Below are 16,862 nucleotides of genomic sequence, written 5' to 3' on the forward strand. Positions count from 1 at the left end.
ACTCTTTGCTCTCCTCTCATTTTCTTTGTGTTACATATGCTCAGTCTCTTCTAATTCTTTAAATACTTTCACTAAAATGTTTGTCTTTCTTGGACAACCAAGGAGTGATTACAATTTATTATGGTACCTATTTTATTTCTGCAGGCGCTGCAAACTATAATTTTACAAAAGCACAAATAATCTGCAATATTCTACATAATTCTCTCCTGAAGTAACTGACAATAACTTAGACTGAATAGAAGGCAAAAGTAATAATTAAAACAATATATGGCTTATAGATGTAACCAAATTATAAATTTTCCTAGGTGATGATATCAAGTCATTGGTTTACTAAGCTGGTATACAATAAAGCAAGAACTTTTTAATCTGTTCTATAAATGAGCCATCATACAAATGTATCTTCTTTACAATAAAACATTTTCTGAAATTCCTAAATAATGTCCCCTTTCTTCTAATAATTTTTTTAATTCTATAAAACTTTATTTATAAGAATATAAACAGTAAAATAAATGTACATAATTTAAAAAACTATATGGTTATCTGGGAAAGCAACCCTATGTCACATCAGTAAGTAACTTTCAAAATCCAAACTTCTACAAAATCCATTTACACTACTACATTCATGTCATGTAGTAGTACATGTACTACATGTATATGTGTTACATGTACTATATCCATGTAACAATAAACAGCCTGTAATTTAATATTTTCAAGTTTTTCATATTTCAGACTCTTGAATACTAAGAATACAGTCACCTATGTTGTGAATATTTGAAAATGTCATTTCTATTAAATACTCTTTTCTAAATTAAATACTACTGACATAATTTACTATGCCTAAGTCAAAAAAGAATTGCAGGCAGTAAGCCAAAAATCAAAAGCAGAATGATTTATTATGTCACCAATTTTGATTTAACAAAATAAACCAAAAACCGCGCTATTTGCTTTTTAAATCCTCATTTAAAAGAAGTTAATTACATTTCATAAGTAGAGAAATGACAAGTAATCACATGAATATTTGTATAAAAATAGTGAAGATTAAAATTGAATTCACTGTCACATTAACATGTTAAATTTCAAAAGTACCTCACCCTCCTGTTTTTCACAATATGACAACTTACATATCTGTGGATTACATTTACAGAAAAATAGAAATTTTCAACATTAAAAATGTCTGTAAATAAAAACTAAAATTTTACCATTGAAAAGTATTGTACATATTTGAGGACCCAGACTCTAAGAAAAACTTAGAGTTAAAGATGTCCATACTTGGATGAATTTTTTTAAATGTGGCTTAAAAATAGTGTTACAAATTTATTTCTGTCAAGACATCTTCTAGCATATCAGTTTAGTCTCAATAACCTAATTTAAAAAAAGGCCAAGAAATAAAGAATTTAGCCAGTAAAAATCACACTACTGGGTTGCACATGTTTCCTGCTGATATTTCAGAGTAAATTTTAATAGTTCAGAAAATCTTGGAAAGATTTGTTTAATGAGTTCACATGTACCGTGTTTCTGCCAAGTATAGATTGTATATGAAGTGATATGCTCAGCCACAGTTGGCAATACATTTTCTTTTTTTTGAACTAGTAATATTTTCTCGACATATTTTTTTCTGATTTGTTAACTTACATATTAATATTACAAAGTTGGAAACCAATTCATAATGTTCTTTCTCTTTCTGGGAAGAAGTAACAGAATTTAGAAAAAATGATTGTAATACTCTAAGCCATTAAGCAACATATATTGAGAAGAAAATGTTTTGATTGCTTAGTATATGAAGAGAAAATATTTCAAATACCACTTATTCATTTCATGATACAAAATATGCTTTTATATTTTAGATAAGAAATACTAAGTTTTCTCTTAGATCAACATATTTAATAATTTGTTTTTGAGCTTTTTTTAGTAATCTAATAAAACACTTCCTCTTCTATATTATTTCTAGTCAAATGATATTTCTATTGTATAGATAAGTTTTACACTTAAAAACTGAAAAATATATGTATATATGACTGGTTTCCAAAACAATTATATCTACTGAACAAACAACAGTACATAATTTAGAATACAAGAACATCCAGGTCAAGTCAGTTCTAAAAAGCACTGTAAACCAGGGGTATCGCTCAGCAGCACAAGTGTCTGCCTCGCAAGCGCAAGATCCTGAGTTTGACTCCTGGTACAAAGAAAAAAAAAAAATGGTACCATAGAGGTAAATTCCAATCTACCATTCTACCATCTACATTATGCATGCTAATGTTACAGAAAATATCTATAACCACAAAATTTGGAAATTTCTCTTGCATATCCTTTAATTACTTTAATACTTTTATATATTTAAAACAAGCTGAGTTACTTCAGTCTCATAGGCTTTAAGCCCAATTCCAACTGATCAAATTGAAAGTGGTGGCAAATAAATTCCAGAGAAGAACCGCAGGAAAAAAAAAGTGAAAGGATAATAAAGGTGATTAATATATGCTTTCATCTAATTTGAAATTATTTTTAAAATACATTCAAAATAAGTAAAAACCAAAAATACATATCTTTACAAACTTATAGACAGCTAAGCATGTGTACACACCCACCTACATTTATCACTCTAGATATTTTCATTTCCAGACTCAACTTTTCTGTGAAAAATAAAGAGAATAAAGAGAATTCTGAAAAAACATACTCTAGGGTTTGATCATATATTTCATAGCATTCATCTCCTCTGTAAAATGCCTAGAGCTGCATTATTAAAAACTAAATTCCCCAAGGAGTACGTAAGATGTTGACAAAATCTTCATCCTTTACTATCCCTAAACTGAGACCTTCATAGTAATCTTCAAATTCTCCATATGACACTTCATCAGCCTTGCTGCAGGCAGCTTGCAATGTTTCTAGAAAAGATGACTTGATTTCTTCCTCTGAGGAATGACCTGTGAAGTAGTACAGAAAAGTTGATTAAAATGCTTAGTGGTGATAAATGAGTACTTATTCATCTTAGGAGATCCTTTTGGTATTTTAAGTTCTCATATCAAACTAACTTTCCATTTATTTACTCATGAACTAGAGTTAACTGCTCATAATTTCCCTTCCCCCACCCACCTCTCTCACATTCATCTCTTAGAAATTCAGCAGAGAACATAGAAGAAAAAAAATCACTAACTTTTTAATAAGAAAAGATGAATTCAAAGATGGAAAGGCACAAATGGTGGTCAGGTAACATTCAAAAGAAAATAGAGATATACATTAAAATAAAGTAAGAAAGCAGTTTTAAAAAAATCTATGTGACCTTCTCTGAAACTTTTTAAAGTCAGGGTGCATTTCAGTTTGGCTTGGTTTGTTTTTTGAGACATGGTCTCTCCATGTAGTTCAGGCTAGCCTTGAAATCTGAGGGCTCCTCCCCCTGAACCCCCCCAGCAGTGAGATCACAGGCATGCACCACCACACCCATCTCAGGATGGCTTTTGAAGAACAGATGTAAATGGGAATACGGCCCTATTGATTTGTCTAAAAAACTGGGTAATTTAAGATAAGAGATGAATCTTTCTAACAAACTTGAAATTCATTAACAGACATAGATAATAAAACACTAGAAAGTGCATTTCATCCTAAAGAAATAATGGTCTTTTAAAAACACATACAAGAAATAGCAAACAAAATGAATGTTTTATTTAAAAAAACCAGCTGAATGAAGAAAGACTAGATATTATGCAATAAAAAAATGATAATATGCAACAATAAAATAAATTTGTGACTAATGTAGTGAAGTCTAAAAACTAATTGAGATCTAATTTATATGAAAACCAATTTTGCTACAAGAAATTTCTCTTCCATATACTTGAACAAATATGTTTTAACACAATTTTTTAAAGTTTTACTTAAATTTATATTTCAAATAATTAAAAAAACTTTGTATCTCCTTGAAATCTCCTCTCTAGAAATACAACTATAACTAAATTTTTCCAACCCTGTAAACAACAGTACTCCTAATACCATTTCACAAAAGACATTTGGTTATTATATTTTGTTAAACTTTAAAATATCTTTATCTAATAAATTACTTGAGCAAAAAAAAAGAACATTTCCTATAGATCGAATCAGGTGTAGTTTAAGAGCCTCAATTTAAAATTAACTGTGAATTGTAAACAAGTTACACCCCAAAGATGAGTAAGTGAATAAGTTATAATTTATAATGACAGTAGAGTTTTTCTTGTTAAAAAACAATAAATTTTTGTCTCTAAGTGTTTAGTTTGCTATAGAGTACTCCTTAACATGACTGCAAAGACAAAGCATGAATTTTTTTAAATAACGAAAGTTTACTCAACAAACACAAAAGCAAAACCCTCTTGCATCTACAATTCAGTGACACAAAATAAACCTGAAGCTATTTAAACTACCTATTAAAGATAGCTTAAGTAGTTTAAAAAGATCAAAAGTAAAATATACACAAGGTGAAACTATCTAGTTTTGAAATGAGTAAACTATTTTGTTCTTATATAAGACATAAATTTGGTATACTAAAGACAAAGAAGCAGAGACTACCAGATGTTTAAAAGATAAAAAATATACTAACAACTCTTAAGTACCACTAGAAATTATTTTTTCTATATTGTTAGTTAGTTTTGATAAAAAAATAAAATTATTTTGACCTAAAAGGATTATAAATTTAGAAGCTAATAATGGTTAACTTTAATTTTCAAAAATACTTCTATTTTTAACTTCCCAAATAAAACTATAAATATATATAAAAGTTAATAAGAAATTGAAGTTATTACAGGATATCCCTTACTACTGAATTAAAATCTTCAAGTAATAGTATTCTACATCAATAGAATATTATTAAAACTACAGATTAAAAGATATTCATAAAAGATGGTCAATAAATATCTACAATAGACAAAATGCTCAATAAATATATGAAAATGTTTTACTCCACTAGTAACCAGAGAAATACAAATAAAATGTTTTTTTCATCTGTCAGACTGACAAAAGGTTAAATTGTTGGCAAACTTATGAAAGAAAAAAAATCCGCAACTAAGGACAGCACAATCTATGTGGACATCTTCCAACATAATTTGTAAATATCCACTAAAACTTACAATATAAATATCTCAGTAATTCTAGGAATTGACATCTCTCCTGACAACCAGAAGAAAATGAACATAAGGGGTCACAAATAAGCATATATATTGCTTCATTGGTTGTACATCAATAATTAGAAATTAAAAGGTCAAGAATAAAGAATGACTCTATAAACTGTAGTCCAGTGATTTGTGAAAGGAATAATATGCAACATACAAAACTAAGGTGGCCCAACGAGGATTAACACAGAAATAGTTCTGAAACATAGCATTGATTGTAAAAAGTCTAGATAACAGTAAGTTAAATACATCTTTCATGTCCAAAAATACTCCAAAAAGTATTAGATTATTATAGCATGTATACAACTATGAAAAAAAATCATAGAATAAGGTCCAAAATAGTCATTAACACTTTTATTAACAATTTTATTTATTAATTTATTTCATAAAAAAGAGCATTTAGCAAAACTTCGTTTTTCTTTGCAAATTTTGCATGAGGTGCTGCTATCAACTTTTCCAGAATTGTGAAACAAATTAAGTTTGTAAACCGAGGTACCATATATGTATTAAATGATAGTGGTTTTTACTTCTCTGGGGAACAATGTAATGAAAAGTAGGGGTTAGGGTGGTCAAAAGCTTTCTTTGTAACAAGAATGCATTTATAAATTAATTATTTAAAAACAAAGCCAGAAGAACTATAATAGGAAATAGATATCTAGAATTACTTTAGAAATTTACTGTATCCCAAAATTTTGATAGAAATATATATGCCCATTGCATATGTAAATCCATCCCTAAATAAAGGCACTTGCTTGCTCAGTAATAAATTCTCCAGTGTGGATAACTATACAAGCAGATGCAATAGAATTGATGCTGAGAAACTGTACATGCAAGCATCTGTTCTCTAAATCTCTCCTGTTCTTTTAACAAATTCTTCACTGCACTCTAAGGGAGACATAGAGTTTTATCTCAAATACAAATATTGAAGAAATAAATAAGTACAGGCGATAAGCCTGAGAAGTTTTCAATGAAGAACAGCAAATTGTTCTCAAGTTTCTATGTCAAACACCTTAATATCCTCAGTTTATGCTTTAAATTGTATTCAAAGATTATACTTTTATTAAGTAATACTTTAGAAATCTGGTAACAGTTACCTGAAATAACCTGAGGGTGCTTCTTTGCACAATAACATTTCCTTATGTCTGTAATAGGCACGATCCCAGTTTTGCTGAAATCTAGTTTCATAAAGGCCTAAAGAGAAAAATAGTATTTTATATTAAATCATTAGACATGAGAACCTAATTTTCTATTTTGCAGTAGGTTGTTTCTGAACTACATTCATGACAGTAGTGTATGAGAGAACCATAACCTTGAGAATGGAACCTAAACTCTGTTGCCCTGAAGAGATATATATAATAGAGCTTTCTGGTAACGTAGCTCAGTGATTCACAAAACTGACAAATGACCAAAGCAAATTGCCAGTAGGAAATTATATCTCAAATATGAGCTGGCAAATATTTCACCAGTAAAATCAATGAAAAAATTAAATGCTTTTAGAATGAGTGTATTTCTTAAAATTTAACATTACTTTCAGAAATATTTAGTGCAACTGAGTATCATAAAATATCTCATTGCAAAGATGCTGAAGTATATAGAATCACACAAGTTACCTAAAGCAACGTCCCACATTGAAGAAGAGTAGAAAACAGAATCGAGTTTATTCACAATACTGAGCTCAAAAGGAACCTCACACTTGTAGAATGAATTGTGTCTACCATCCCAAAAACTATCTCAGAATGTGACTATGCTTGGAAGCAGAGTTGTTTAAATGGTAATTAAGTTAAAATGGCCCTAATCCAATATATGACTAGTGCTTTGATTTAAAAAAAAAAAAAAGTAGGACACAAACAACATAAAGAGAGAGACAACAGTGTGAAAATAGTGAAAATGTACAGCCTTCTTCAGATAAAAGAGAAAGCTTAGAAGTTTAACAAAGGACTCAGCAAGGGGCCAGGATCTTCACTTTTGTAAACCTCCTGAGCTATGCAAGAGGAGAGCATGGAGCTGGTGTGAGCGCTGCCCCAGTCATAGAGGGGCTGGCTTGCTTCCAGTAATAGGGAGGAAAAGAGGTTTGCTCTTCTCCTCTTTTTGCTCTTGCTGTTTTTGCTATTTTCTGCTGCACCACCCTGCCTTGGAGATTATGGACTGAAACCTCCACAAACTGTGAGCTAAATAAACTTTTCCTTTCTTAATTTTGGGTGTTGGGTATTTTATCCCAGTAATGAGAGAAAAGACACCTCTTCCCCTTTGACCTCTAGCCTGCAAACTGGGATAAGTTTCTGTTGTTTTCATAACATGGTCTGTGATAATTTTGTTATGACAGCTCTAGCAAAGAAAGAAATTCCCTTCTTTACTTCACTCCTTCTACTCTTTTTAAGCCCAGGCCTTTGCACTGAATTACATCCTCAACTCTTCTTTCATTATCATTTCTTTTGAGACAGTCTCACTAATTGGCTAACTTGCCTAGTCTGAGCTGAAATTTGGGGCCTGCCTCAGCTTCCCTAAGAGCTGAGATTATTGACATGCACCACCATATCTGGCCCTATTCCCAGGACCAAAATATAGGAAAAACAAAACAAAACAAAAAATCCATTTTCTATTTCTGATTTTCAAACCTAAACCAGTACATGTAAAATACAAAAAAGTACATTTGGTGAATTTATTTCAGGTTTAATTGTATATTTTGGTCAACAAAGATAGAGATTTTAATTTTTCTGTTAGATGCTTATATTTGACACAATTATACCCCTGTTTACAGAATATTTTGTTTTAATAGTAGTTGCATATATATTTTATATGATTTCTATCCTCAAAAGAAAAACAGTGCTGTATTGTTCAAATGTTACTGTAAAAATAGCCTTCAGAATCCAAGTAAAAATGCAGTTTTCTATAAAAATCAAGGTCCTAGTTTTAATTCCAATTTATCATGATTATTGTGACCTTCATTATCACATTTTGAATATTCACACTGGATCAGTCATAATACTAAGAACTTTATTTCATTCAATCCTCACATCAACTCTAGGGGACAGGAAACTGAGGATTGAGGCTATTTCATTACATTTGTAAAGCTATTAATTGATGAATAAAATTTGATATCAAATTTTATTTTCCTTTTATGTATTTTTCTAAAACTTATACATAAGTTATATTCTTTTATTCTGGATAAGTTTATATGCATATGTTCATTACCTGCATTACAGGTAAAATAATGAAACACATTTTAAATGATAATTTATTTATGTTTTTAAAAGTAATTATTTTTTTAATTTTTAATTTTAAAGAGAATAAACCAAATAAAATAAAACCAAACAATGTGATACAGAATTTCAAGCCAAGATAATAGGAAATCACCAATGGTTACCATAATGTCTCTTGTTATCTTCAAAATAGCTGCCCATACCATTTGACATGGTAAAATCAAACAAAAGAGAACAGAATAGAACAAATAAAAACAAAACAATGAATGTAATACAGGACTTTAAAACAAGATAATAGTAAATCCAAAATGGTTACTATATTATGTTATCTTTGAAATAGGTACCCAAACTATCAGATATAATAAAATCAAACAAGGCAAAACAGAATAAAACCAAACCAAACCAAACAATGAAAACGATGTAAGACTTTAAAACAAGATAATAGGGATTAACAATGGCTGCCACCTTCAGAAGGAGATTCCCCACAGATGCTATTATTGTGTATTGTTATGTACTAAATAGATGATCAGACTACCAACTTGAGGCTGGCAAAGTCAATGAAACACTAAACACCACAAGAATTAAATTGTATTTTTCTCCAATAGCTATCATCTCAGCCTGTGTTTCTCCAGATCAGTTGGTTGCTTATGTGGGGGAATGGCTTTGAAAAGTAACAATTTAAAAGATTATTTAGCAGTTACCTTTCGAACAAATGATTTCCTGTATTCATTCATTTCACCAAGAAGGGCACGTCTGAATTCTCCATAATCAACTCTGTCCTTTCCATTGCCATCGCCATTCAGAATGACCCATGAAGACTCAAAATCCTAGAAGTAGTCAACATGGTTATTACATCGTTAAGTCACATAAGGCCACAAGAAAATCTTAGTCATGTGGGACTAGATCAAGTGGTTCAATAACAAAAAAAATTTTTTTAAACTACAATAAACCCAATGAAACCCAAGTAAAAATTATTTAAATCAACTCGGAGGTGAACAATTCTCTAATCAGTTATGTACACTCCCTGAGATGAATGTACAAATAGTGTACTGTGAACATTTCTAATAAACTTTGAAAACAGAACCAGTTAGTAGTGGCAATGCCTCACAAAGTTTTTAAATTTATTTTATTATTTACTGGCAATATTATTATTAATTGCATTTATAGAGACAATGTGTGTCTGAATACATGTGTACACTGTGGAATGATTAAATAAGACTAACAATCATCACCTTCAATATTTATCACCTCTTTGTGGTGAGAATATTTAAAATCTCTTTTTAGCTACTTTGAAATGTACAGTACAGTAGTATTAACTACAGTCATTATGCTGCACAATGATATAGATCATTAGAACTCAGCCTGCCTGTCTATGAAACTTTGTACTCTGACTGATGTCTCTCCCTTTATATTGCCCTTGACATCACTACCACGAGTCCCCTCCCACTCCTACCTCTGCAACCCAGCTATGCTCTAACGGCAAATCTGTCCCTTTAAATTCAATTTCTATGTACCAAAAAAATAGCTACTTTTTTGAATATTTCATTAAATATACTATATCTGTGGCAATTCAAAAGCATTTCAGATTCTGAAATATTTCCAATGGCATTGTGACCACTAACTGTATTTAACTAGTCTTCATGCTTGAAAGTATAGATTTGAATACTCTAATACTATTCTATAATTTACACTGGAAGGTATAATTTTGAGTTAAACCTTTATGTCACTTCATTCACTTTGCCATGATTGTTTACTTCTTTGGCAAAGGTACTATTTCATAGAATACTCTATTCACAGCGTTCTTAACAACAAAGATATTGCGGTTTGTTTTTTTAAACTCAAATACATTTCCAGTGCTTGAATCAAGTTGTTAGCTTTCAATGAGAATGTAAATAAGACACCTAGCAAGGTGCTTGACAAATAGGTACTCAACAAATATTCTATTTTATCTCCTCTGCTTTTCAAATAAAACTCCAATTACAAAAACTGTATTTCACAATGTTCTGTCTCTTTTTAATTCTCAACAATCCATACTTTTTTGTCTTGCATAAATCCCTATACAATAAGACAATTTAAACTGTCTGTGCAGTCAAATTGAAAATGAGCTTGACCTTTAAAAATATGAGTAATATGGACCAAAGATAGATTTGCTCATCCAACTCAAGGAATACTAAAATTAAAAGACTTTTTAAAGTTTAAAAGAAGTTACTTTTAAGAGTTGAGTAATTTTACATAAGTAGTAACAATTTATATAAATGTAGATATGATACAAAATAAAAACATTTGATTAAAAAGTTAGTAATTCATTGATAATATTTCTATATAAATCAGGCTTTTTGGAACACATAAATTTTATATTTCAAATCGGGGGAAATAAGGGTCCGGGGGTTTAGCTCAGCAGTATAAGTGCCTACTTGGCAAACACAAGGTCATAAGTTCAAACCCTGGTACCAAAAAAAAAAAAAAAAAAAAAAAAAAATCAAGGAAAATGACGATATGTTACTACAAATATTCTCTAGTTCCAGCCAGACGTTGGTTAATGATTCTTAAAACCTTACTCTTCCTCCCCTTGTGTTTACCAGGACATAAACAGTTTTCAGTGATGAAAAACCAGAAAACAAAACATGAATTTTTCTTAAAATGTATGAGAAAGGGGGAAGCTTTAGCATATGGTTATATAAAAGGTATCACTATGTTAGAAGTTTCATACAATTATTGTAATTTTATTCATCAACCTAATCAAAAACATTTAGCAAACTACCAAAAGCAAAGCACTGCACTGAGGAAGGGCAGGACAATTGAAGCAAGGTTATCTGGGCCTTAGTTTTCTATTAGTTATTGATTACCTTTCTGTGATTGCCAATAAAGACATCAAGGCTCTCAAATTTCCTGTTGCTGCTACTGTTTACCCAGGAAAGAATGAGACAAAGGTCCCTAACGTGAGGCATACGTGTAAGTGTCATGAAACCCAAAGGACAATGTTTCACAAACGTGATAAACAGTATCATACAGGCACAGAAATTTACAGTTGGTAGGGCATCTCCCTATCAACTTGAGCTTCCAAACAACTCTGACAATAGTGATTATTTCAGAATTACTCAGGCAGAGCCTATCATCAGAAAAATTAAAAGACTTATCTAAGACCACATAGTAAAAATAACAAAGTTAAAACTTAATTTGAAATCTCAAAAATATAATTTCAAATATTTCATCCACCCAGTACATTATACCCTGTGACAAGACCATTTTAAGTAAAAGAGAACAGTGCAAAAGAATTCTTTATCTGAAACTCTTGCTATGAACCAAATTCATGCTCTTTCTGAATGCACTGCAAATTTCCTGCCTGGCATGCAAGCCTTCAGTATACCAGGTCTACTTTCCACCATGCTGTTTCCATTGCTTCCACACATTTATCCATTCAGATTGATGCACTATTTATTCTGCACTTGCCATATTCCAGGTTCAATTTCAAGGGCTAGAGGAAGAGCAGAAAACCAGAAGCACCTTTGTCCCTTTCTGATGCGACTTAACATTTTACTGGCCAGCAGAGCCAACAAACAGAAACTGGCATGAAGAAATTGAAATGTGAAACTGATATAGAAAGGCTCAGAGATCAAACTGTGGTGTTCTCTTAGAGAGAGGTGTGACAGTAATAGAAGGTTGTGATTGAAAGAGAAAATCTAGCATGTAAAGATCTAATAGAAGATTGTTCACATCATGGGAACAGAACATGTGAAGAGGAACATTTGCACATAGGGAAATAAGCCACATGATCCATACCTTCATGTGCTTCTCTTTTTCATAAAATGTCAATTGTCTGTGGTAATTCTTCCCATTCTTCAAAACTCAGCCTGAATGTATCCTCCTGAGGCATCATCCTTCTATGATCTTCCCTCTCCGTCCCTATAGCCTAACTTGGAGTTAGGTACCGTCCCATGTGTTCCCAAAACATGCACTACTTAACACAAATATTATTTTATAATCAATTTTTAAAAATTATAAGACCATAAGAGTAGTGTGCATATTCTCAAACTTAGCACAATGGCTAGATATTAAATTTGTAATAAATATATGACAAGGTTGAGTCATTTGGAGGAAAACGACTGCATCTTGAGTCATAACGCTCAGTGAAATAAATCAGATATGGAAAGTTAATCATCACACAGCTTCTTTAACACGAGATATCCAATGCATAAAAGAGTAAAGTAAAAAGAAAGATGATAATAAACAAAAAGTGGTCTTTGTGGAAATAAGAAGGGGTTTAGAAGAGGAGGAGAATAGTGGAACGGAAGGCAAACATGAAGTGAAAAGGACCAAGATGCAACATGTGTAAGTATCAATGACCCGTGATAAATGCATTATGTTTCACAAACATAAACTAATAAAACAGAAATAAAAATTTTAAAAGCTTAAATAAATATGTGAAAGACAAATGAATGCTGAAATGCTTAAAATCGAGACCCGCAGCCTGGTAACTTAATACTGGTGGCAGGTCATAAATGAGATAAACTGCCTCTAAAACTTCAGTGCAAACTGAGTAATGCCACCTTAGAGTAATGCATTATTCACGGCAGAACATTTTCTGTGCTCTATACCTTTTCAGATACTTCTAAATGAAATATTTTTAAAGCTTGCTTAAAATCTGTCTTATTTAAAAGTCCATGTCCGTCCTTGTCCAACTGTTGAAAGAATTTTTCCAATCCAGTCAAAATTCGAACCCCTCTTTTCTGCAGTTTTTCTTTTAGTGCGTCTGTTTAACAAAAAGAGAGAAGTAAAGTTATTCTCCCTGGACACAGAAGCATCAAATTGCAATCGGCTCTCCTACAAGGAAATGAAAACTACTGTAATGCAAATAAAGGTTGTTAATATTCAACCAAATCCCAAGTGTGACTGACAGATGACTTTGGAAAATTGGATTTTTTAATAGAGGGTTGTACAGCGTGTTAAGTTCCACATAAATATACCAGAACTATAGCACCACTGTGTGGTCAAAGTGTTGTATACAAGAAAATAATATTTCTCTTAGCAAAAGAATAACCTAAATGTTACAAATAAAGCCTTAGTTGTGTATTTAGACATCTATATTTTAACCATAGCTCATATTCACTCTCTTTTCTCTTCCTTTATTGTTAGTAAATCACAAATGAATGGCAGACAAGCCACTTAAAACTATGATTTTTAAAAGTTTTAAATAGCCTGCACTCCTCAAATTTCAACTTCTCTGTTAAATAGCATCAAAGTGTGGCGTACTACCCTACACTTGTATAGAGTAACCTTTCCTTCCATAAATACATAGGTCATGTGCTCTGTTGTACTTCTGTTATTTTACTGAATGCAGTTCATACCATATTTAAGAAAATAAACTCTAAAGCAGAAAGTAAACTTATTCCATTAGAGAGAAAGGTCACCAGATTCAGTAGTGATGAGAACTGTATTAACCATGATAAAACAGAAAAGTCTTAAAAATGACATCAACAATATCAGTTCAAATATCAATCCCAACCATCATATCTGCTTCTAGCCTCTCCAATTTCATATTTTTGGAGCTTGTTTAAAATACTTATTTTTAAGCAAACCCTTTTTATTTAAAATATTTCTCAGGAATCATCAAAATCCATAAAGTATATATTGCTTTTGAGATGGTTTAACATGTTTGTCTCTTCTACACTGAGATCTAACAAAGGAATTACCTCTTGTGCTAGATACAGCAGTGGTTGTAAGACTGTACTTTAGGGGCTGGGGATTTAGCTCAGCGGCATAAGCACCTGCCTTGCAAGCAGGCAGTCGTGAGTTCGATCCCTGGTACCGATAAAAACGAAAAAGACAAAAAAAAAAAAAAAAAAAAAAAGACTGTACTTTAAAGTTAAAATTTTTAAAACTTTGTGGTCTCCAGCATGTACACATATCTCATTTATCATGTTCAGTTTAGAGATGAAGAAGCACAAGGGATTCTCACAAAACCATGTGTCTGATCAGTAACTGAGTACAAACATGAACTACAGGCATCCCAGCCAAAAACTTTTTCTTTTACCCTAAACCATCACAAGTCTCTGGGACATCACCTAATGCATATGACAACTATATTAGAAAAATTAAATTTACCTTTACTCAGTTTACAAGTAAAAGCTTCTATTCGAATACATAGTATTTTCTAAAATTCTTGCATTCATATAATATTATTCAGTTAGGATCATTAAATGTAGGAGAAACCCTAAAATATTTTTTAGGAAATTAATAAATATATCAACTTTAAAAATCTAATAGGAAATAGAAACCAAAAGCTGTAAAACTGAGAAGCAGCTTGAAAATACTGCTTTAATGAATTATAATGAAAATAGTTGAAGTTGGGTGTAGTGGTGCATACCTCGAATCCCAGTATTTGGGAAGCTGAGGCAGGAGGACTGCTGTGAGTTCAAGGCTCACCTGAACTGTATAGTGAAACTTTGTCTCAAAAAGATAGAAAGAAAGAAAGAAAACAGTTGAAAATGAGCTCTTGAGAGAAGCAAAAACATGTACCTTGAATAGCCTTGAAGACCAGCCTATCATTGGCTTCTTGAATATCTTCCTCATGTGCCATGGATACAGTTCTGTAATTGACATGTCCACACTGATTTTTAAAAAGTATTTATGTATATATCGATGATTGTAAAGTAGGCTATATAGACTATACATTCTGCTTTACAATCTTCAGTATTGAATCTCTATTCTCTGTCCCAATCCCAAAGAAATACTCAGAGTTGGAAGAGTATAAAAATTAATCAAATGCAAATTGTGTTTGTTGCTTTGATTCCAGGAGAAGCTGCTTTAAAATGCTTTAAAACTACCTCTGAATGTATTCATTTTTACAGCTCCTTCAATGTTCTTTTAAATATTTAATTAAAACAACTAAATTTAAAAGCAGCTTTACTGTGTAAATCATAAAAGTTAAAAATGTTATTTTACCCCATGCATTCATTTTTAGAAATGTAATAAATAATAACCAAACATTGATTTGCTTATAGCCAATCCATGGGATATATCCCCTAATTCACATATAGAAACAAGTTTTACTGTATTTATTATCAATAAACATTCATCAAAAAGAATGTGTTTGTGGCCAGGCCTACTGGCCTATAATACAGCACTGGAGAGACTGAGGCAAGAGGATCACCAAGAGTTGAGGCCAGCCTGAGCTATGTAGTAAATTCAAGGCCAGCCTAAATAATATAGCAAGACCCTGTCTCAAAAAAAGAGTATGTGTATATGTGCAATTTAAAAACTCAAAAATCATTCAAAATCATTTTTTTGTCATAGTATTATGTTTAACTATTATTTTTCATCAGTCAATGCATATTATAAGCATATGATACCCAAGACTTTTCATGCTAAAAAAATACAAAAATACAAGAAAATTTTATAATGTTCTACTGTTATCTCATATTTTAAAATTTAAATCTTTGACAGCACTTGGTAAAATAAAAATACTACACAAGAACAAATTGATGTTATGTTTCACACAAAGTTGGATATTTTAAATGGATAATTGATTATAACTGTTCTCACACATATGGAATGTATTTAAGCACAAAGTGCTACATAAAGTAGAAATAGCTATGCTTTCAAATTGTGTGTTCACTTTTTAGATTATATCTTCTTCATGTACCATGAACACAATAGATTTTATGTCCACATTGATTATATATATATATATATATATATATATATATATATAAAGTTTACTTTACAGCTTTCACTCTAGAAGCTGTAACTATTCCCTGTTCCAAACCCAAAAAGATGTGCAGAGTTGGAACATTATAAAAGTCAAACAAATCCCAATCATGGAACTAGCAAAAAATCTAATTGTTTTATTATAGTCTCACTACAAAATAAAAATGTTGTTTTCACTCACTTTCAAACTGATAACTGCATATTTGACTTACTTCACAGAATCCAAAGCTATTTGGTCAACATTTGTGATTCGAAATCTAAGTAATGTATTTTTTTTTATGCTTTGTGGAAGACTTGGATGATCAGAGCTCAAAAATGTCAAGGTTGCACCCTGAAGAAAGAAAAAGATAGATTATTAAAGCTAGAAAGCATGTAAGATATTAGTTGTAAAATACAATTATATCAATTTAAAATATTTGGCTTTGATTATAAGTAACATGGCATATTTTAATAATAAAAGTATAATTGAAGAATATTTAGAAACCACATAGGCATTAGCCAATACCATAGAAATACAAATCTCCCAAGCATTCAATTAAAACATTCTTTATATTTAATGATCTATGTGAACAAAAGCCTACTATGTAAGAAATTCTTATTTGTTTCAATAAAATCATCAACCAAAAAGCAGCTGTGCTCCATCAAAATTTTGATGTTTCTAAGCACGGGAATAGAGGTGTTAGTCCTCAAAGAGATGCCTGTGAATCAATGAATGTGACAGATGCTTTACAATTTTCACCTGGCATTTTGATGACAGATCACATAAACATAAAACCTAACTTAAAAGAACTAGAACATCAAAGTCTCAGTAACAAAATTCTTACTC

General features: G+C 31.1%; 1 protein-coding gene across 1 annotated transcript in view; it reads right to left on the reverse strand.

The window, feature by feature from the left end:
• Positions 1–939: 939 nt before the first annotated feature.
• Positions 940–16,862, reverse strand: part of Caps2 (calcyphosine 2) — a 44,847-nt gene continuing 28,924 nt past the window's right edge. Inside the window, exons 12-17 of the mRNA XM_023567685.2 lie at positions 16,249–16,367; positions 14,846–14,916; positions 12,925–13,079; positions 9,031–9,156; positions 6,224–6,320; positions 940–2,921 (exon numbers count right to left, since the gene is read on the reverse strand). Coding sequence (XP_023423453.1) covers positions 2,746–2,921; positions 6,224–6,320; positions 9,031–9,156; positions 12,925–13,079; positions 14,846–14,916; positions 16,249–16,367 — 744 coding nt within the window. The 3' untranslated portion in view covers positions 940–2,745. The remainder of the gene's footprint in view (positions 2,922–6,223; positions 6,321–9,030; positions 9,157–12,924; positions 13,080–14,845; positions 14,917–16,248; positions 16,368–16,862) is intronic.

The sequence above is a fragment of the Cavia porcellus genome, unplaced genomic scaffold (assembly GCF_034190915.1).
Source record: "Cavia porcellus strain 051 isolate PalLab524CR breed Dunkin Hartley unplaced genomic scaffold, mCavPor4.1 scaffold_8, whole genome shotgun sequence".
Taxonomy (NCBI): Eukaryota; Metazoa; Chordata; class Mammalia; order Rodentia; family Caviidae; genus Cavia; species Cavia porcellus.